Here is a 22,077-nt window from a genome sequence, read left to right as displayed (position 1 = left end):
AGCGGAGGTGGACAAAGGCGTGATCTGAAAGTGTTATGGGTCCGATTGTACACGTGGCTGAATTTATGAAACTCTTTGGGATAAAAATTGAATCTATACGGGAGTAGGTGTTATGGACAGAGTAGAATGTATAGTCCATAGATGAGCTATTAGTCTCTCTCCAGATGTCTATCAGTCCCATCTCTTTAGTAAGAGAGTTCAACATCTTTGCAAATCTAGGATTTGTGGTGGGGACTTGAGATGATTTGTCTAGGGTTGGGTTGAGGGTACAATTAAAATCTCCGGCCACCACTCCAAAGGAAACACAATGCTCATTGAACAGGGTTATCATTTTTGACATGAAGGCAGGAGTATCTGTGTTAGGGGCATATATGTTTAAGATAGTAATTGGTTGGCCATACTGTGACCCAGTTATCAAAATAAATCTCCCCTCTGGATCAGATATGTTTTTGTCAATTATGAATGGAACATTCTTATGGATAAGTATGGCTGTGCCTCTACTGTTTGATTTGAAAGATGAGAAATACACCTGTCCCACCCAAGCTCTGCAGAGTTTGGCATGTTCAGCATCACAGAGGTATCTCTCTTGTAAAAGCGCAATGTCTAATTTTTCCTATTGAGAGCACATAGTATCTTTTTCCATTTTATTGCATGACCTAAACCATGGCAGTTCCATGTCAATAGATTTAAGGTACTAGTCATCGTCATCGAACAGTAATCGAACTTTAGTGCAAGTCATCTCTGGGTAAAGGTGGATAATAGTTACAGCTGCGTTCACATAAAAGGAAAATAAATGGTGTACATAAAATAACACTCTGAACACCCCAGCCGAGTTCCCAAACAACTCGACACATCCTGTTGGGTCTATTACCCCCCCGCTCAGTCTCAATTCTGTGTTCCGAATAAAACAAAAACCGGGAACAGTTAGCAACGCACAACGTCTCCCCCTCCCCACCAAAGAAATGCCTCATCCTCTCCGCCCCGCATTGAGTAAATGACAACGTCTCCCCCTCCCCACCAAAGAAATGCCTCATCCTCTCCGCCCCGCATTGAGTAAATGACAACGTCTCCCCCTCCCCACCAAAGAAATGCCTCATCCTCTCCGCCCCGCATTGAGTAAATGACAACGTAGCCCCCGTCCAGACCACACTAAAAGAGGGAGAAAATAAAATCAATAGCCCAGCCTACATATACCTTCCCCAGGGGACATAGGGAACCACAGTAATAATATCAACAAAAAGATGGAAATAAAAGTAGGCTGAAACGTTAGTAGGCCTAGGTTAGGCTAGAGAGCATATCCCTCTCAGCTAAAGGAAAATAAATAGAGATTAGACGGCTATAATGACATTTAGCGGGGCGGGTGGGTCTTTGGATGTCGGCTATATGTTGTCTTACCTCCTTTAGGAATAACAGTAATCGCATTTAGTCATTGGTCCATTTCTCATTGACCAGGATTGTCTTTCAAAAACCTTTTTGCCTCTTCGGGAGTTTTGAAGTGTCGCAGGGTTCCTTGGTGAAGAATCCTGAGCTCGTTTGGGTATTTGAATCCCCTGAAGATGCCTCGGTCAATGGAGTATTTCTTCACCTGGTCAAACTCTCGGCGCCTTCGGCGTATTCCAGCTGACAGGTCCTGGTGTAAAGCGAATTTGGCGTTTCCCACTGTGATGGTGTTGTTTTTCGCCGCCTGTAGAACTCGTTCCTTGTCTGTGAATCTCAGGAAACGTATGGTGATAAGGCGCGGTGGTTGTCTGGCTGCTGGTGGGGGCCTCAGTGCTCGGTGAGCTCTGAAGTTCTATGGGACTGTCGGTGGACAGGTGGAGCCACTCGGGAAGTTTGTCTTGCAGGTACCGGATCAGTGGCATATTTCCCTCTTCTTCGCCACCTGTTTTCCAGGTCCTCTGTTTTCTCTTCCAGATGCTCTATTTTCTTTTTAGCATATGCTATTGTTTCCACGGCGTCTGTCCATGGATAGGATTCACCCCTCTGCCTCAACCATTAACACAGGGCGCCTGGACATCTTGTCCAGGCAAAGCATTTTCCAGGATTGCCACCTTACCCCCTATCGCACTGAGCTGGGAGTTAATGGCAGCTAATCTAATGTTGAGTTCTGTACGCTGGGATCTCAGCTCAGAAAGAATGTCTTCGACAGAGTGCGAGGTTGGCATTCGTTGGGCCTCGGGGGGGGGGGGGGGTCCTCTTGCTCCTGGCTAATGGCGCTAGCTTTTCCTGAAGCTAGCTGCTTCTTGGAGGCTTTTTCCGTCGCTAATGCTCGAGTCTGGGTAAAAATGTCACCTGTAATGTCGCCTTTTGTAGCCGCCATTACTTTTTGACTTAAGCTAAAGGAGTTTAAACTTGAAGTGGAGGTAAGATTAGGAATTGGAAACTACTTGTGCGGAGCTCTTAGTTCATACAGCCATCTCGTTCATGGGTCACATGATCCCCATGAATACTTTTTTAAGAATAATGTGCAAGAATCCAGGTATGCAAAGCTCTTAGAGACTGACCCAGAAAGACTCCCAGCTGTAACCACTGCCAAAGGTGATTCTAACATGTATTGACTCAGGGGTGTGAATACTTATGTCAATTAGATACTTCTGTATTTCATTTAACACATTTGCAAAAATTCCTAAAAACATGTTTTCACTTTGTCATTATGCGATATTGTGTGTAGATGGGTGAGAAAATGTTTGAATCAATTTTGAATTCAGGCTGTAACACAACAAAATGTGGAATACGTCAAGGGCTATGAATACTTTCTGAAGGTGTGCAATGTGAATGCAAGAGACAAGTTGGAATGTCTGAAATACAGGACAAATCAACCTTTCTTTCTAAATTAGTCGTGTTTGAATTTGTTGAGAAAATGCAGGACATGATTGTTTGGTTGCGGGACAAAGGGCCAAAATTCAGGACTGTCATGCACAATTCAGGACATGTGGTCATATTAACCACAAAAAAAATCCAGAACGAGGCTTATTCTTTAACCAGTCACTATTAGAAATGGAATCCTGTCATTGGGAGTGGACTACAGTATAACCTACTCAGTCTCACCTCAATCTGTTTGTCCTTAAAGACAGAGCTTATGCTGTTGTTGAAGGAAGCCCCAGAGAACATCGAGGTCACAGGGTACGTCAGGTCGAACACATTCTTGAAGATGGACCCCGTGTCCTAGGGATGGAGAGGGGAGAGAGATACATTACAGTAAACTTCTCTAATGCATTTAACCCAGTTCCTTGAAATTTATTTGATATATTTAAAATATAGAGTTGTCTCAGCCACTAGAGTACAACAATACATAAATAACAAATCATCAAAAATGCTAAACACAAAGTCTACCGACTTATTTTCATTGTGGTCCTGTACCTACTCACCATGGCCCACTCGCGAGCGCGAACCCTCATACGGCTGCTGCTCTTCTCCTCAGCGTACAGCGCCCCCATCAGGGAGCCGATGGAGGTTCCACCCACCATGTCCACAGGGATTCCTGCCTCATTGATCGCCCGCAGGATGCCAACTTGAGAACAGCCCCTGGATAGAGAAACACAGACCACGGTTAGGTTACAGATTCCAAAAAATGACACTGTACAATAAGCCCAGTCAGTGTGTGAGTAAAAGCAGGGGAAAGGGGGATGTTCAGCCTAAGAAGCCTTTAGTGGACATTCAAGTAGAGCAGTATTTAGAGGACTAGAGTGAGTAGTACCCACCTTGACCCAGCTCCTGGACATGCCAGAACAGAAAGGAAAGAGAAGCAGAGAGTAGACAAGACAGACAGAAAGGCCATCATCAAAAGACAGGCCTCACAGAAACACAGCAAGGTAGACAGAGGAGAGAGTTATGCAGAGCAAACAGGCACTAAGCAAACAGGCACTAAGAACACTATACTACAAATGTACAGTTAGGCAAAAACGTGGAAAAACCATTACATGGGACTAAAATCACAAAATAATGGTCTTTATATAATTGCAGAGTTGTAACAATCTGTAGCATAGAAATCATAATATGACTACTGCAGACTACATATCTAATCAGCTTCAAAAGTCCTACTGATGGTGCTGCATGTTCATGAGCATGTTACACTGGAGTGTGAGGTAAAGAGAGAGTAGCAGTACCTAGCACCCCCTCCCCCTAGCACCAGGGCGATGGTGTTGCCTGTTAGTACTCTGGCCAGACGGCTGAAGTCAGAGTGGCGGTCCGGAGGCTTCTGGAAAGCACGCTCGTACATCTCTCTCTGAGGATGACCACAACAGGAACACAAGACCAGGGGTAGAGGGAAAGAGTCTGCAAACTAGTGATTCATCCCAATTGGCACCCTATTCCCTAGTACACTACTTTTGAGTGCTATGTAGTACTCTATATAGGAAACAGGGTGCCATTTGGGAAGCAGACAAGGTCAAGGCTGTTCTTTAAAGGCTTCTTTCTGAGACCTACATCATATGAGCAGTGAAGCAGAGTGAACCAAGACCAAGAAGTAGGTTGAATATTCCCTAGTGATAGGGTCTGGGATTATTCTGGCTGAGGTGTGTGTGTACCTGCCTGGACACGCTGCTCTTGGAAAAGTGTGTGTGCGTGTGCTTGCGTTGCCTGTGCCTGCCTGTGTGTCTCTGTGCCTGTCTGTGTGTGTGTATATAAGGTACCAGTTTAGGCAGGCTCCTCTTGGAGAAGACCCTGTGTGGACAGGAGAGATGCAGGTGTTTGGAGATCCAGCTCCTCATGTTGAGCCAGTCAACAGTGCCCTGGGGCGGGGGACCATCCTCTCTGTGCAGCAGAACCAGCTGCTTCTGTGCCCGCACAGCACTGCCCTCCAGCATCCGCTCCAACTAGGGGACAGAGGCCACAGTACAGGGACAACAGGCTCATATCCACAGTGGAGTTAAGGTTGTTTTCCAAATGGCACCCTATTTCCTATATAGGCGATTACTTTGGACCTGAGCCATCTGGAACACATCCCCAAGGCATGATGTCACTGACAGCTGGGTGGAAATGTAATCTGGAAATACAAATAGCTGTGAAACTCTAAAGTCTTCTGTCACAAGCTGCATCTCACACGATGTCCTATCCATCATGTAATAATAAACTATTGGACCAGATCCATATGTGTTCAAACATTCGGTAGTAGCTTTATAAGAAGTACACTGTATAAGAGGGATTGGGTGCCCATCAATATTATCCCTTCATAGCAATCAGACAGCAGAGAATGAAATAGTCCAAAAGCCTTTCGTATGGGTATCATGATGAAGAGACTCAATGTAAGACCATATGCCTGCTCCTTAACAAAGCAGAGTGAGGGTAGAAAAGAGAAGAAACGCGGATTTTAAAAATCATGAGCTTGCCTTGGGCTCAGTTTCAATATATCACCTTTTTTTTAATATGACAGTGTGTAGAAAAAATATTGTTTGTATTTTATCCTGTTATATTCCATTATATTCTTACTATAAAATATATGGGTGTTGACTAATCAGGGTAGGTGTGTTCTGTCTGTTTAAATGAACAATATAACATGATTTCATTTGGATGATGCCGCCATGGCTGCACAGAACCGTAACATAATTAAGCTCAAAATACGCCATTCTGTTATTTTCAAAATGTATTTAATTATTCTTTGAATGTTTCTTAAAACAAATGAATAATGGATTTCTTTCGATGGTGTATATTCAGTTGATTTATTAAAATAGATGTCTGACCACATCGGCTCACGTCTACTCATACTCCTAAACATGCCGGCATGTGCACAGGAGACATAAAGGCTTAACCTGGCAAGAATGTGGTAAAAATGGGACTGTATGAATTGGGTTCTAAAAAATATTGCCAGATTTTTTATTTTACAGGCAACATACCGTAAAGTCTTTCTCTAAAGGATAAAAGAGACAAGCTTTGTAAATCTCCTTCCTCATTAAGCTAGAGCATCAGTCATTCAACCCCTAATTAACAGACTTACTTTAATAGGGGTTAAACCTAACAAAGCTAATTAAGAATCCCTTTACACTTTACTAATCCACACACACCCAAACACACTCATTACTCTTTACCAGTAATTCCACTTGATAAGATATTGCTTTCAACAAAGTAGTCCCTTGACTATGCTAATTTCAATTAGGCAGATAAGGTTTTATATGTTGATTCTTTATTCAGCTGCCCTTCTTCAGGTTCCTCTTGTAAAAGAGGTCTTCTGAATGGGACTTCCATTTAAATAAAGGTTAAAGATTATTTTTTTTTAAAGGCTGTGCGTTTTGTACCTCGCCCACAGTGGGCTCAGCCTCTCCTAGTCCCACAATGATGATGCAGTCGGCCTGGCGGATGCAGCGCTGGGTCCAGGGGGTTAGGGTATCGTCTGATTGGTAGAGAACGATGCGGTGGATGTCCTCCTGCTGCCCAAGCCAACTGGACAGACGGTACTCATGCACACTATAGAGGAGAGAGGTGAGATGTGTTTGTGTTTTCATCAACTATGACAATGAACTGATCTTGACACTAATGTGCTAAAGCAGATAAGCGAGTGCATGCCTGACATTATGACATCATTTCTACCTGTCAAGTGCGGCAGCACCCAGTCTCTGTTTGATGATGTCACTGGTCAATAGTAAGGTTGGACCTAAAGGACCAACATAAATACAAATGGTACATACTGAATGTTGACCAGTAGTTCACTTTATTGTCCGACAATGGGAAAGCTGTTTGAGTCACTGGGATTGGTGGAACTGGAGGAGTACTAGCGTGGTACATACCAATGGCACTGAGTGCATGTTGCAGCTCCAGTGTGAAGGCTGTTAAAGGTACCTCCAATGATACAGGCAGGATGGTCACAGTGGACAGGTTAGAGGCAGGGTTCCCTGAATCCCACTTACTGCTGGGGGTGTGTAGGAACAGGCCACTAGCTACATACAGGGGGAAGGAACACAGTAGCATAGGGGAGGCATCATGGGTGGTTAACACAGACAAAATACAAGAACAACACACACACAGGCACACAGACACACATTCCCCATGGCACACACACGTTTTGAATGTACACTAACCTGCCAAGGGTCCGTTAACCTGCTGCATATTCCCCAGGATTTTCTGACCCAGCAGATGGATGAGTCTGGTCACTACCTGTGGATACCTCCTCTTGATGGAGCTGAGGGCCCCTTCAGGCAGCTTGGCTAGCTCAGAGTCCCTGACTGCGTGTACTGTAGTGGCACGGTTCATATGGGTCAGGGCCTCCACCTGATGACACCACACAAGTTTTATGATCAACAGTTAATAAAGGGTTCTATCTCTGAAATGTCGAGTTAAATTAGTCCTGTCCCAGATGCTATGACAATGGGTGACAATAAATGGACATGATAGCACAAAAAGATCTGGGACCAAGCTAGAGGTAAATACATAACCCATAAATAATATGGGATTCTACAACACTCTCACCACCCCAATGAGGTCACCGCGACCATACTCCCCAGTCAACGCCTTCTTCCCATCATCCTTTGCGATGACAGAACGTAGGCGGCCACTGAGGACGATGAAGGTGCTGTCTGACTTGTCTCCCTGCCTAGGAACGGGTGGGTATAGAGGTGAGACAGAGGAACAGATAGAGGACATGAGCCCATTCAGCAGAGAGAGCCATTATGTCATGTGGCTACAATGCCAAGGTCCATTCTAGTGTTCTGTTCAGATGTAGGATCTTAATTTGATCACACTGTTGCAGAATAACTTATATTTGAGGTTTTAAAAGTCTTCTGAAGTATGTAATTCCACTTTGAAATTTTCCCTTACAAAAAACGTATTATCCCCCCAAAAAATGCCATTCATTATAATCAACATAATAATTCACATTTCCTGTTGGTGCAGGATTATCTTCTTGCTGTAGACCGGCTCAAATTAAGATCTTACATCCGTATGTACTTTGATGCTATTCAGCAGGTACCTGTAGACAGCGCGGCCGGCCTCCAGAGCCATCCAGTCCAGAGCAAAGTCTATCTGCCTGACGAAGGAGGATACTCTCTTCACCACGGTGTGAGCCACATTCAGCACCACCCTGGGCTCCTTGCGCATGATCCTACATAGACACACATTCGCATGTTCAGATAGCAACTACTGTGCACAAAAACATGCACACCAACAGGTGGGATTCTGGGACAAAGATGACTTTTACAGTGACAACACTGCCATCAGACATTGACAGAGAGTGTCTGTGCACTGGGGACACATACTCATAGAAGGCAGCTTTAGAGATAGACAGGAAGGTGCAGTCCCTGTGTGCTCGGACGCTGAAGATGAGGGGTTCACCGGTCAGCACGGCCAGATGACCCACCATCTCCCCCGGGTGGGTGAGAAACAGCAGGGTGTCCTCCTCACGGTCGATCGTCCTCTGGTACACATGGAGCGCCCCCGAGATCACAAACTGCACACTCACATCCTGCCAGAGGGAACAGAGACACAGATGTACATAATGTCAATGGGTGCGTCCTAAATGGCTCCCTATTCCCTATGGGCCCTGGTCAAAATCAGTGCACTATATAAGGAATAGGGTGCTACTTGAAACGCATAAATAAACCACTTATAACATGCAGAGACAAACGGACGACTGTTTCTGCCAGTGCTACTGAGAGAGAAGAAGTAGACGTTGTAGTGAGCTGAGCTCTAGCCCCAGGGCTATGGACCACCACCAGCATGCAGACAGATAGACTGACCTGGTCCCCCTGGCTGTTCACCACACAGCCAGCTTTGACCTGACGCAGAGTCACTCTGCCCTCCAACAGACTGAGGTCCTGACAGAGAGAGGCAAAGAAGAGAGGGTCAGAAAATACACATTGGCTCTATGGCAGGAATGTCCAAAGTCTCTGGAGGGACGCAGTGTGTGCCGGCTTCTGTTCCAGCCCAGCTACTGATCAAGCAATAACAGTCTTCAATCGGGACTGTAAATAGTTGAATCAGGTGTTAATGCTGGACTGGAACAAAAGCCTGCACATGGTGTGTCTCTCCGGGGCCAGAGTTAGAGTGTATACTGAGACCCAGAGGGAGCCATGCAGTACCTGTAGTTGTATGAGACGCTGCAGGTCCTTCTTGGCAGCCTGGAAGATGGTGTTGATCTTGCTGTGGTGGATGTGGGCTGACTGACTTTCTCCAGCCTCACGGTAGTGATACACAGCAGAGGGAGTATGCAGCATAGTCACACTCTTCTTCAGAATGGACTGATGAAGGAGAGAGAGAGAGAGAGAGAAAGAAGGGGTAGAGCGAGAGAGAAGGGGTAGAGCGAGAGAGAAGGGGTAGAGAAGGGGTAGAGAGAGAGAAAGGGGTAGAGAGAGAGAGAAGGGGTAGAGAGAGAGAAGGGGTAGAGAAGGGGTAGAGAGAGAGAAGGGGTAGAGAAGGGGGTAGAGAGAGAGAGAAGGGGTAGAGAGAGAGAAGGGGTAGAGAAGGGGTAGAGAGAGAGAGAAGGGGTAGAGAAGGGGTAGAGAGAGAGAGAAGGGGTAGAGAGAGAGAAAGGGGTAGAGAAGGGGTAGAGAGAGAGAAGGGTAGAGAAGGGGTAGAGAGAGAGAGGGGGTAGAGAAGGGGTAGAGAGAGAGAGGGGGTAGAGAAGGGTAGAGAGAGAGAGAAGGGGTAGAGAAGGGGTAGAGAGAGAGAGAAGGGGTAGAGAGAGAGAAGGGTAGAGAAGGGTAGAGAGAGAGAGAAGGGGTAGAGAGAGAGAAGGGGTAGAGAGAGAAGGGTAGAGAAGGGTAGAGAGAGAGAGAAGGGGTAGAGAGAGAGAGAAGGGGTAGAGAGAGAGAAGGGGTAGAGAAGGAGAGAGAGAGAAAGGGGTAGAGAGAGAGAAGGGAGAAGGGGTAGAGAGAGGAGAAGGGGGGTAGAGAGAGAGAAGGGGTAGAGAGAGAGAAGGGTAGGGGGTAGAGAAGGGGTAGAGAGAGAGAGAGAAGTGAGGGGTAGGAGAGAGGAGGGGTGGTAGAGAGAGAGAAAGGGGTAGAGAAGGGGTAGAGAGAGAGAGAAGGGGTAGAGAAGGGTAGAGAGAGAGAGAAGGGGTAGAGAAGGGAGTAGAGAGAGAGAGAGAGAAGGGGGGGGGTTAGAGAGAGAGAGAAGGGGTGAGAAGGGGTAGAGAGAGAGGAGGGGGGTAGAGAGAGAGAGAGGGGGGGGTAGAAAGGGGTAGAGAGAGAGGAAGGGGGTAGAGAGAGAGAGAGAAGGGGGTAGAGAGAGAGGAAGGGGGGTAGAGAGAGAGAAGGAGAGAAGGGGAGAGAAGGGGTAGAGAGAGAGAGAAGGGGTAGAGAGAGAGAGAAGGGGTAGAGAAGGGGTAGAGAGAGAGAGAGAAGGGGTGGGAGTGGAGAGAGAGAGAGAAGGGGGGTAGAGAGAGAGAGAAGGGGTAGAGAAGGGGTTAGAGAGAGAGAGAAGGGGGTGGTAGAGAGAGAGAGAAGGGGTAGAGAGGGGTAGAGAGAGAGAAGGGGGGGTTAGAAGAAGGGTAGAGAGAGAGAGAGAGGGGGTGGTAGAGAGAGAGAAGAGAAGGTGGTGGGGTAGAGAGAGAGAGAAGGGTAGAGAAGGGGGTAGAGAGAGAGAGAGAAGGGGTTGAGTAGAGAGAGAGAAGAAGGGGTAGAGAGAGAGAGAAGGGGGGTAGAGAGAGAGAGAGAAGGGGGTAGAGAGAGAGAAGGGGTAGAGAAGGGGTAGAGAGAGGAGAGAAGGGGGGGGGGGGTAGAGAGAGAGGGAGAGAGGGGTAGAGAAGGGGTAGAGAGAGAGAGAAGGGGGGGGGTAGAGAGAGAGAGAAGGGGGAGAGTAGAGAAGGGGTAGAGAGAGAGAGAAGGGGGGTAGAGAAGGGGTGGGGTAGAGAGAGAGAGAAGGGGTAAGAGAAGGGGTAGAGAGAGAGAGAAGGGGGAGAGAGAGAGAGAAGGGGTAGAGAGAGAGAGAAGGGGTAGAGAGAGAGAAGGGGGAGAGAGAGAGAGAGAAGGTTGTAGAGAGAGAGAAGGGGGTAGAGAGGAGAGGGGTAGAGAAGGGTTAGGAGAGAGGAGAGAGAGAGAGAGAAGGGGGGGGGTAGAGAGAGAGAGAAGGGGTAGAGAGAGAGAGAAGGGGTAGAGAGAGAGAGAAGGGGTAGAGAGAGAGAAGGGGTAGAGAAGGGGTAGAGAAGGGGTAGAGAGAGAGAAGGGGTAGAGAAGGGGTAGAGAAGGGGTAGGTAGAGAAGGGGTAGAGAGAGAGAGAAGGGGGTAGAGAGAGAGAAGGGGTTGGTGGTAGAGAGAGAGGAAGGGTAGAGAGAGAGAAGGGGTAGAGAAGGGGTTAGAGAGAGAGAGGGGTAGAGAAGGGGTAGAGAGAGAGAGAAGGGGTAGAGAGGAGAGAAGGGGTCCCGGCGGGGGGTGGGGGTAGAGAGAGGAGAGGAGAGAGAAGGGGTAGAGAAGGGGTTAGAGAGAGGTAGAAGAGAGAGAGAAGGGGTAGAGAGAGAGAAGGGGTAGAGAGAGAGAGAAGGGGTAGAGAGAGAGAAGGGGTAGAGAGAGGAGGAGAGAAGCGTGGGTAGAGAGAGAGAGAAGGGGTAGAGAGAGAAGATAGGGGTAGAGAGAGCGGTAGTGGTAGAGAGAGAGGAAGGGGTGTAGAGAGAGAGAAGGGGTTAGAGAGAGAGAAATGGTAGAGATGAGAGAAGGGGTAGAGAAGGGGTAGAGAGAGAGAAGGGGTAGAGAGAGAGAAGGGGTAGAGAGAGAGAAGGGGTTGAGAGAGAGAAGGGGTAGAGAGAGAGAGAGAGAGAAAAGCCTTTCTGATTTTCCATGTATCTTTATAACTTTTTTGTTACTACATAGTGAGAGGTGTCCATTAAGATTCCAGTGGATACCTTGTGTGGGACCTGGGGACTTGCTGGTGGTGTCTCTGCTTTAGCTGCTGCTTCTCGTATTCTGGCTCGCTGATACGTCATGTTGAGGTCAGCAGACGTGACACCTGAGAGTGTGAGGAGAGAGCATTCAGACACACGGAGCAGGGCTTGTACAGTACAGGTGTGTGTGTGTGCATGAGGTAATGGATGCTTACTTGACACTGCCATAGGAGTGGACTGAGAGCGAGACCTCTTTCCTTTAGTGGTGGGGCTTCTATCTAAAAGACAGGACTTCCTCTCCCCATTCTCTGAAACACCACAACCATACAGCAACACCATGAGTATGTATTTCCAGAAAGCCACCATTGTTCATTGTGACTTAACATAACTGCCTCCTCATTCATCCATTTGGATCAATATTTACATGATAAAGTGTTCCAAATGTAATCCAGACTAGAGTTTCACATTTCCAGTAGCTTTCCCAAAATTGCCACGTTTTCCCAGAAACCCGAGTTGGAGGATTCCCGGATTTTCTGCTTATACCCTCCTGATTTCAGGAATCTTTCAACTGGGATTTGTTTTTTGGGGAGAAAGTTACCTGAATTATGGAACCCTATGCAAAACCAAAGGATAAATGATCATTCAATGCAATGATGCTGAGATTGACCAGTGAGATGACCATCCCATAACAACTGACCTGTGTCACTGGGCCCCTTCTCATGGCAAGACTCTTCAGACTGAGTCTGTCTATGAGAACCTCCTCTCTCAGGCCCAGCCTCTTCAGACCGGGAGTGCTGTCTGTGTAGACCCCTGCTAGGGTTGGCTTCACCTATCACACTGTGCACTGCCACCAAGGGGACTGCCTGGCTCTCCTGAAACACAACACACACAGAGAACCATCAGGCTTGTGCATTCCCTTCAAAGATTAAATACCCAGTCATTAATCTCAGGTTAACTCAGAACTAAAGTCTTGAGTAATTGGTCAGCTGCTGGGTCCATACATGTTAAAAGAAGAGATTAAGAGATGCTAGAATGAGGAGCGGAACTGGAACGAGGCGCTCAACCCTCTCTCTTTGCAAGTTATGGGAAAGTCTATGGGCTGAATGTCCCGTCCCCTTCTGAGAATTCTAAATATGCTAAAACCTGTGAAAACATAATTTGTCCAAATAACAAGTGTCGAAAAACCCAAGCACCAGACCTATTGCTGCTCGTTAGCTATCGGCAGCCATAGTATAGATACAGTGTCTGTGTCTGTCAGATCTACGATACGATTTATGTTTACATTGTCTGCCCATGAGATTACCCAGTCATGGATCATCTTTCATTATTGAGGTCTCTCTGTGTGTGTGTGTGTGTGTGTGTGTGTGTGTGTGTGTGTGTGTGTGTGTGTGTGTGTGTGTGTGTGTGTGTGTGTGTGTGTGTGTGTCTCATACCGCATTGAAGAGCTCGGTGGTGAGACCTAGGTAGTTGTGAAGTGCTAGGAAGGTCACTCTCTGCAGGCGCACCATGATGATCTAGAAAGGACAACAAAAAGTAACAACGGCCACACTGTTTTAGGAGAGCAGAACAGAGTACAGCCAGGCTGTGTCCCTGAAAATACTAAATACTCAGCCATTTTGTATGTTGCGGTTAGGTGTGTAGCTACAAAATAATGTTTCAGTTGCATACAAACCAGTCAGGGGTGTAATCTCCAGTATTTGAGTGAGATTATATAATCGCTGATTTCCCTATCTACAGACCACATCCCAAATGGCATTGAATCAGTTGGGCCCTGGTCAAAAGTAGTTCACTATACAGGGAATAGAGTGCCATTTGGGACGCAACCTAGGACAGTCTGTCAATGATAGTAACAGTACCTGGATAACGCGGACCAGAGTCTCTGGGTATTTCTCAAACACACACTGGAAGGCAGCAGCTGGAAGACGCAGTATGGTAGAAGGGGCTGCAGCTCTGGCAGATACAGTCTTGTAGGGGGCTGAGTGACCCTGGGATGCATAAGGTGGTAGAGGACGAGAGGAATTCATTCTAGTTTAGTTCAGTGGTGGCTGGTGTCACTTTAAACCAGAGGACGGGCTCCTTGAATGGCTGGAATGGAATGGTATAAAATACATCAAGCACATGGTTTTCCATTCTAGCCATTACTATGAGTCGTTTGCCCCTCACCAGCCTCCTGTGTCTTAGGTACTTATCAGAGTGGAGCAGATATATAAACATGCGCTAGTTGAGTCAAAGGGTAAATGACAGAGTGGAAAGCATAACATACAGTGATGACATCCAGGATACTGAGCAGACTGTGGACACTGTCTCCTGGCAACACCTCCTTCACAACCACATCTGTCCCATCCTATAACAACAAAATACATTTCATTTGCATTTGACTGTCAAATTTTACAAACATAATACATGTAGTTGTAAACACATCGTAATGTCGGAGACCTTCATGACCTTGGGGCGAAATGTTTGTCAAAGATGGAATACAATTTCCTTTCAATCACTGCAAATACCTTCGTCATTTTCCTATTCATTGAGGTGAAATAACATTGTCTCCAGCACCAGATAGATATAGCATGTGGAGACCTTACACTCTCATGTATGCAGAGCTCCAGACGGCCATCTTGCACCACGTAGATGCTGTCGTCGATGTCCCCGGGACGGAAGAGAGGCTCCATCTCATGGAGCTGCACAAACACCATGTGACGACACAGCTCCAGGAACAGAGGCTTCTCAAAGTGGCCCAGGACCCTGGTGAGATGGATTACACAGGGGTGATCACTCACAGGCTTTGCTAACACAACTGTTGGTAATGCAACACCTTACAACATGAGAACCCATAATTTACTCAGTCTAGGTGAGGGATACTCAAATCTGGACCTTGAGTCAAGTTACACTTCTGGTTTTATTTTTTATCTGGTAGTTAATTGAACTCACCAGGTGTCCTGGGTTTGTTGTTGTTTAACCATTTAAAAAATATATATATAATAATTATCCAGGCGAGTCAATGAAGAACAAATTCTTATTTACAATGACGGCCTGGATTAAAGTGCAAGAATGAGAATTATCAGTGTAACTGGACTCAAGGTCCAGATTTGAGTATCCCTGGTCTAGGTGTTGACGTATGTTTGCGGTTCCCTCACCTGACATTCTTGAGCATGTAGAGCACCTCAGAGGGCAGGTGGGAGTTCTGCACGTCAAACTCTGTGAGGTCAGCCTCCAGCAGAGAGGGAGGGGGCTCCTTAGCCACCAGGGTGGGAGGCTCCTTCCTAATGCGCAGGATTCTGGGACACCGAGTGTTAGCCTTAGTGTGTGGTGTTCAAACTCATCCTTAAAACTAACAAAACTTGGTCAAATTGTTCACCATCAGGAAAGGAGAGGTTATCACTTCAGGTATCATCTGAATACACAATGTAGTCATGACTCACTTTCGTGCTATAGACAGGACTTTAGTTCTCTTCCTGATTCGCTGCTTCTGGGACCCTGAGGTAGAGATAGGGGTTGAGGTAGAGGACAAGGTCTGCACCTGGTATGGAGAAAAACAGGGAGACATATTTTTATTTAAATATACTCTGTGGAACCAGCCTGATCACGCAGTAGCTCAGATTCTGACAAGTGAAGTCAAATGAAACCAGAGCGCAGTGCTCAGTCCGCTTGACCAGGCTACAGTGGAGCCTAACATACGGACAATCTACTGTATCTCTATGTGCTATTTATACTGACAATAACGACCAAACAGTTATGGGAGACACACCAGACAAAATATGTGAGGGACTGACCTTTCTCATGATCTTTCTGCCATAAAACATAACTTTGTCTCTTTTCCTGAAGCGATAGTGAGGCTGCTCCTCCTCTGGAAAACACATACAGAAACATGCCATGAACATATTAGGCCTAAATGGCTTTTAGAGCTAATCTACAGTTTTTTGGGGGGTTCATTACAATGTTACAAACTTGAACAATGTTCACTATTTTACTGGTTTCAAATATTTTGGTTTCAAATATTTGCTAATACAAGTAGGTAGTTACTGTAAAACAACTGATTCTAACAATTAAATCAAATAGTAAGCTCTTCAGTTATGAGAGAATGGAGGAAGGGAATACAGACTGTACTGTTCGTATCTTCTGTAGAACAAAAACACAACAACGCCTATGAGAGACACTCCCACCACAGCCAGTACAGCTACGATCAGCAAACCAGTCCACTGAGAGGGGAAAAGAAGATGATTATTTGGCGTGAACCAAACCACATCCACACTAATATATTGGCGAGGGGTTTGTCCCAAATGACACCCTATTCTCTATAAAATGCACTACTTTAGACCAGAGCCCTAGTAGGCTTACATTGGGAGCAATTTGGGACGCCGAAACAGTAGGCTTTTGGCATGCTGATCTAAGAACAGCCATAAAAACATTTTTTGCAGAGTAAGTGCTGGAGAAGAAAGTGTTGGGTAGCTACCTACCAATGGCAATGGCATAGCAGTCTCTGTTCTGTCCTCCACCCAATGTTGCATCCTGGCCTTGATTTCACTGCCAAGAGGCACCAGGCTCTACAAAACCAAAAGGAAACCAACATTCATCTGATGTGTATTCATGACCAGGCATATAGGAGGTTAGATAGAGGAATGGAATCAAAGACTGCATATTAGACAGGGTAATAGAGTGGGTAGGAGACATAGAACTTGGTTTATTACTGGGTATGTACTGCAGCTGTCCTCATCTTTGTCATCCACCTTGTCATCCATTCCTGGCAACAACAAAACAAGGTCACAGTGGAAGAGACTGTAGAAAATATCAGAAAGTCTTTCTCACACACTTCAATCAGTCCATACAGTGATAGGCCTAATCAGAAAGGAATGGGGTTAAAGGTGCATTGTGTGAATTATTGAACTCCTAAAAGGTAATTAAGGCAAAAAACATACCCTAACAAAACAGATTAGAAATGAGAACACTGGATCACTCACTGGCTGTAGTCACAGAGAACTGGCACAGTGTGACTTTCTGCTGCACTCTGTCACCAGACACCCTCTCGCCACTGCACTTGCATACTTGAATAGACTCACCCACAAACAAGGAGGCTACACTACACACCAACGTAAACAGATTGTTCATGACAGGCATAACAATAAGGCCTGTTCATAAAATACTGTGCAGGTGCACTGCAGGATTGTTTTCAAGAACTGGACTTTTTGCTGAGCTGTGCTTGATCAACAAACTGACAAAACATAGTTTGAGTTTGAGTTTATTTTTATTTTTACAGGGACAGTGCACATTAATCAACATTTCAGTAAAAGTGCCGGTTTTAGCCAACCGGCTAATTTTCAACCGCAGTCCCTGGGCAGGTTATTAAAAACAATTACAATATAGACAATAGCAACATAGAACAAGCAAGACATAGCATACAGACAGAGCAACATAGGACAAGCAAGACGTAGCATACAGACAGAGCAGCATAAAACAAAAAGCAGCAAGACAAAATTCATAAAAGCAACAAAGTGTTTCCACACCTCACAAGCTACAGACAACAGACAACATGGAGTGGCAACACACAGCTAGGGACCATGTTCACAAATCTGATTGACCTTTAGCCATGTCTTCAAGCATTTTGTGAAAGTGTGATATGTGGTGCAGTTATGTGTGTCTGATGGCAGTGTATTCCAGACATGGGAAGCTCTCACAGAGAATGCAGATTTACTAAAGGTGCTTTTCCTTAGGGGAACTATACAGTCACCTCTCATGGCAGACCTTGTGGATCTGCTGCCATATGTCTGGGTTTTCTGTTTAACAAAAATATTGAGTGGAGGGGGAGCCAGGCCATTGAGGATCTTGAATTCAAGACATGCGTCGGTGTATTGCACAAGATTTTCCCAACTCAAGAGCTCATGCTTTCTAAGGATGTGACAATGATGATGGCTATTGGGCTTCCTATCAAGCACTTTGAGAGCCTGTTTGTAGACAGACTGAATAGGTTTTAATGTTGTACAGCAAGCTTGGGCCCAACTAGTCAAGCAGTATGTTAAGTGGGGGAGTATCATAGATTTGAAGTACAGTTTTGCTACCTCTGTAGTCAAACAATTTCGTATAAATCGGAAATTAGCTAGGTTGAATTTGGTTATTTGAATTACCTTTTTCACATGCTTTTTAAAAGAGAGGTTGGAATCAAGTATGATGCCAAGGTACTTAAAATCGGATACCACCTGGAGCTTCTCCCCTGACACATAGACATCTGGCTCAGTAGCATCTGTTGCCCTCTTTGTGAAGAACATGCAAACAGTTTTTTTCACATTGAGATGCAAACACGAGTCACTGAGCCACTTTGTAACCTGGACCATTACAGTAGTGAGTTCTTGTGCAGCAAGAAGGCATACCACTCTATGAATGTTTCCCTTCCCTTAATGTATCTATGGAAGAAATATGGAAGAATAAGACTATATTTCCAATCAATTACATTTAATCCCAGATATTAAATTGGTGCTCATAGGTCCAGGCAGTGGACGGCTATATACCGAGGGAAAGTTGGTTTTAGACATTCAACAGACATTCACCAAAAGCCATGTAAAAATTAATGTCTAATTCACCGTTTGTCACATAAACATCAAACTATGTATGATTTATTCTAGAAATGTCTAGCATACCTTTACAACCTTTGTTTTGAGTAAACATTGCAGTTTTGATTTGATAGAGGGCATGTAGTCTGTCTAGAGGCCATGTGGTCAAAGTTCTAACGAGTCTGTTACACCCTATTAGAAGGGGCCTGGCAGAAAATTCTGCATCATCAGTCATATTAAATTAGATTACAGGAAAGAACTAAGGGGTCAGGCCTCACTAACAAAGAAGACAGGTGGATGGATCAAGAGGACCAAGACAACCAAGAGGATCAGCATGGACATTCCACAGTGGAGATAAGGAAATCTAAGTGTGAACCATAACATATACTACCATTCAAAAGTTTGGGGTCACTTAGAAATGTCCTTGTTTTCAACAGTGAAGAGGCGACTCTGGGATGCTGGCCTTCTAGGCAGAGTTGCAAAGAAAAAGCCATATCTTAGACTGGCCAATAAAAATAAAAGATTAAGATGGGCAAAAAAACACAGACACTGGACAGAGGAACTCTGCCTAGAAGGCCAGCATCCCGGAGTCGCCTCTTCACTGTTGACATTGAGACTGGTGTTTTTTGTGTACTATTTAATGAAGATGCCAGTTGAGGACTTGTGAGGTATCTGTTTCTCAAACTAGACACTCTAATGTACTTGTACTCTTGCTCAGCTGTGCACCGGGGCCTCCCACTCCTCTTTCTATTCAGGTTAGAGCCAGTTTGCGCTGTTCTGTGAAGGTATTAGGTATTACCATATCCCTTTCAATTCACATGCCTTGCAGAAATAACTATATGCAAACATTGTGTAACTTCATTTAGAAACAAATTGAACTTTAAATCAAAATTTCTTCAAAGTTATTGCAAATAAATGCATATTTTCACCTTTTTTCTGCGACAATGACTGAATTAGTTATTGATCTCTTCATCTTTAAATGCAATATTTGAGATTTTATGTATTTCAATCAAATCAAAACTGGAATTTCTACTCAAAGCAAAGGTTGTAAAAGTATGCTAGACATTTATAGAATTAATCATATCTAGTTTGATGTTTCTGTGACAAACGGTGAATTAGTTATTGATTTATATCACTTCAAATGGGATTTTATAGATGGTATGTATTTCTATAAAATAAAAACTGGAATTTCTACTCAAAACAGGTTGTAAAAGTATGCTAGACATTTATAGAATAAATCATATCTAGTTTGATGATTTTTAAATGGCTTTTGGCGAATATCTGTTGATATATCTGTGTTGAATATCTGTTGTCCGAATGTGTGAATATAAAACCAACTTTACCTCGAACGGCTATATGGCCATTTGTGTAACAACTGCCACGCGAAGCTCAATGGACTGACAAACAAACATACGAAGTCCCGCTATGCAGTTTTGTTGCCATGCAGTCAAATAAACACAAAGGAATTGCACCACACTATATGGTTAAATTAAAATAGTATCACTTACTGGATCGTATTACCAAACGTTCCACTTTATTCTCCACTGTCAAAGTCTTGTACACATGTATTTTCATTCCAGTATCTGGAATTCCAATTGGCTACCACTGACTGAATCCAACCAATAACAAAACGTTTTATTCTGACTTCGGTGTCTTCGTGTGCGCTCTATCTTCCGGTGGGCACTGTTCAAGGTGAGTGTGTAGAATTTCCACGTATTATCGCTAAAGTGAGATTAATCGAAGTCATGTAGCTAGTGCCTATCGTGCGTTTCATCCAAAATTTGATCTAGCTAGCTACTTCAACAATTAATGTCCGCACTACAGCTGTTGACAAACCGAGAGTGTGTTGTTAACCCATGCCATGTGTTTTGCCAGCTCCATCAGCTAACGTTAGCTAATTAACTCGTGCTATCAACATACAAGGGACAAAAACCATCTTGCTAGCAACGAAACTATGGACAGATGACAATGCTTAGAAGTTTTCAATTATTAGCCATATCTTCAGGAAGAATCACAACATGGAACATGTGGTAATTCGAGTCATGCCTAACATTAACGGTACAAGCATGATAACATCGACCGTTAACGTTAGTTACTAGTAGCTAGCGAGAAAGCGAAGCAGTAGTTGTTTAACAATTGACTAATTTGCACAGGGTAGGAAACTGAAGTCAAGAATATAACAATTGATTTCTCATTCTTCATCTTCGTCTCATTTACTTAATTTAAACGAATGTGAAAGAACTGATACCATAAAGGTTGCTAGGTTCACCACAGTGAGGAGCTAACTGCTTAATATTGTTTCCAGAGTAGGTTTAAACTATCAGTTGTAATCTCACCCATTTCATTGACTCCATACAGATTTGTCCTCCAGCTCGAGACCAAAACTCTTCGATGCGATGGGTGTATTGAATGCTCTTCGAAGGGGCCTTGTGAGAGGAGCAGATCGTATGGCTGAATTCACCAGCAAGCGTGGCTCAAGGACTCACTACAAAGGCAGAGGGGCACAGCCAACGGGAGTACTGACCTCCAGCAGAAAATTTGTTCCAGTACAGGCAATGATTCCTCAGTTTGTGGTGCCAAACTTGGAGGGATTCAAACTCAAGCCCTACGTGTCGTACCGCACCCCAGCTGGAACGGAGCCCGCTGTCACCCCTGAGGGTCTGTTCTCTGAGACTGTGGCCCCACAGATCCAGAAAGACTTTGAGGAAGGCTCCTTTGATAAGGAACAGCTGGAGAAATACGGGTTTGAACCCACACAGGAAGGAAAGTTATTCAAACTCTACCCCAAGAACTTTATACGATAAGTAGTCCACCAAATCTGATCCATCTGGAACTCTGAGCGTTAAGGATCATTGACTTATTTAGTTTGTGTTGGGAGGTCAGGAGGTTTTACTGGACCCTGGTGTATTATGAATGTGCTTGCTGAAAGTACTAGTATATATGCACTTCTTATTTAAACATGTATATTATGTTTTGGTCTTTATTTTTTTTAGACCTCAATATGCATGTTGGCTACAGGTTATTCGAATGTAGTCGAGGTTTGCACTAAGCAAAATCATTGCTTAGTGCAAAATGCTTACTTACGAGCCCTTAACCAACAATGCAGTTTTTAAAAATCCAGATAAGAAATAACAATAAGTAATTAAAGAGCAGTGGTAAAATAACTATAGTGAGACTATATACAGGGGGGTACCAGTACATAGTCAATGTGCGGGGCACTGGGTTAGTTGAGGTATTATGTACATGTAGTTAGAGTTATTAAAGTAACTATGCATACATAACAACAGAGAGTAGCAGCACTGTAAAAGGAGCATTAGATGTTCAGGAGTCTTATGGCTTGGGGCTATAAGCTGTTTCGAAGCCTCTTGGACCTAGGCTTGGCACTTTGGTACTGCTTGCCGTATGGTAGCAGAGAGAACCGTCTGACGAGGGTGGCTAGAGTCGTTGGCAATTTTTGGGGCTTCTTCTGACACCGCCTGGTATAGAGGTCCTGGATGGCAGGAACCTTGGACCCAGTGATGTACTGGGCCGTTTGCACCAGCCTCTGTAGTGCTTTGCGGTCGGAGGCCGAGCAATTGCCATACCAGGCAGTGATGCAACAAGTCAGGATGCTCTCGATGGTGCAGCTGTAGAACCTTTTGAGGATCTGAGGATCCATGGCAAATTTCAGTGTATATATACAAAGAAATAAATGTAACATGTAAAGTGGCCTCTGTTTTATTCTCTTAAATACAAGATCCCAGAAATGTTCCATACTTTCATGCTTATTTCTCTCATATTTGTTGCATAGAATGTTTA

The 22,077-nt window shown here is 44.8% G+C and overlaps 2 protein-coding genes across 5 annotated transcripts in view; one reads left to right on the top strand and one right to left on the bottom strand.

Moving 5' to 3' along the window:
• Positions 1-19,900, bottom strand: part of LOC109896118 (patatin-like phospholipase domain-containing protein 7) — a 34,010-nt gene extending 14,110 nt beyond the window's left edge. The window contains exons 1-27 of one of the 2 annotated variants that reach the window (XM_020490373.2): positions 19,788-19,900; positions 16,426-16,478; positions 16,195-16,281; positions 15,840-15,936; positions 15,511-15,584; positions 15,160-15,257; positions 14,875-15,015; positions 14,323-14,482; positions 14,004-14,084; positions 13,597-13,725; positions 13,174-13,254; positions 12,438-12,612; positions 11,956-12,048; positions 11,762-11,865; positions 9,006-9,164; positions 8,664-8,741; positions 8,184-8,389; positions 7,898-8,029; positions 7,399-7,522; positions 7,011-7,200; positions 6,720-6,869; positions 6,523-6,586; positions 6,231-6,399; positions 4,632-4,814; positions 4,107-4,225; positions 3,369-3,525; positions 3,049-3,165 (exon numbers count right to left, since the gene is read on the bottom strand). In XM_020490373.2, coding sequence (XP_020345962.1) covers positions 3,049-3,165; positions 3,369-3,525; positions 4,107-4,225; positions 4,632-4,814; positions 6,231-6,399; positions 6,523-6,586; positions 6,720-6,869; positions 7,011-7,200; positions 7,399-7,522; positions 7,898-8,029; positions 8,184-8,389; positions 8,664-8,741; positions 9,006-9,164; positions 11,762-11,865; positions 11,956-12,048; positions 12,438-12,612; positions 13,174-13,254; positions 13,597-13,725; positions 14,004-14,084; positions 14,323-14,482; positions 14,875-15,015; positions 15,160-15,257; positions 15,511-15,584; positions 15,840-15,936; positions 16,195-16,281; positions 16,426-16,478; positions 19,788-19,854 — 3,288 coding nt within the window. In that variant the 5' untranslated portion in view covers positions 19,855-19,900. The remainder of the gene's footprint in view (positions 1-3,048; positions 3,166-3,368; positions 3,526-4,106; positions 4,226-4,631; positions 4,815-6,230; positions 6,400-6,522; positions 6,587-6,719; positions 6,870-7,010; positions 7,201-7,398; positions 7,523-7,897; positions 8,030-8,183; positions 8,390-8,663; positions 8,742-9,005; positions 9,165-11,761; positions 11,866-11,955; positions 12,049-12,437; positions 12,613-13,173; positions 13,255-13,596; positions 13,726-14,003; positions 14,085-14,322; positions 14,483-14,874; positions 15,016-15,159; positions 15,258-15,510; positions 15,585-15,839; positions 15,937-16,194; positions 16,282-16,425; positions 16,479-19,787) is intronic. The other variant, XM_020490375.2, reaches the window with a different exon arrangement.
• Positions 19,861-21,988, top strand: LOC109896119 (39S ribosomal protein L41, mitochondrial-like). Of its 3 annotated transcripts, none has more exons than XM_020490376.2 (2): positions 19,861-19,971; positions 20,638-21,988. In XM_020490376.2, the coding sequence occupies exon 2, from the start codon at positions 20,676-20,678 to the stop codon at positions 21,081-21,083; it is 408 nt and encodes a 135-aa protein (XP_020345965.1). In that variant the 5' UTR covers positions 19,861-19,971; positions 20,638-20,675; the 3' UTR covers positions 21,084-21,988. The 3 variants fall into 3 exon arrangements, with proteins under 3 accessions (XP_020345965.1, XP_020345966.1, XP_031685612.1); XM_020490377.2 differs by lacking the exon at positions 19,861-19,971 and adding an exon at positions 20,094-20,309; XM_031829752.1 differs by lacking the exon at positions 19,861-19,971 and adding an exon at positions 20,094-20,337.
• The last annotated feature ends 89 nt before the right edge of the window (positions 21,989-22,077 follow it).

The sequence above is a fragment of the Oncorhynchus kisutch genome, linkage group LG8, assembly GCF_002021735.2.
Source record: "Oncorhynchus kisutch isolate 150728-3 linkage group LG8, Okis_V2, whole genome shotgun sequence".
NCBI classification, from domain to species: Eukaryota; Metazoa; Chordata; class Actinopteri; order Salmoniformes; family Salmonidae; genus Oncorhynchus; species Oncorhynchus kisutch.
The sequence above is the reverse complement of the archived record's forward strand: the minus strand, read 5'-3'. Positions and strand labels throughout refer to the sequence as shown.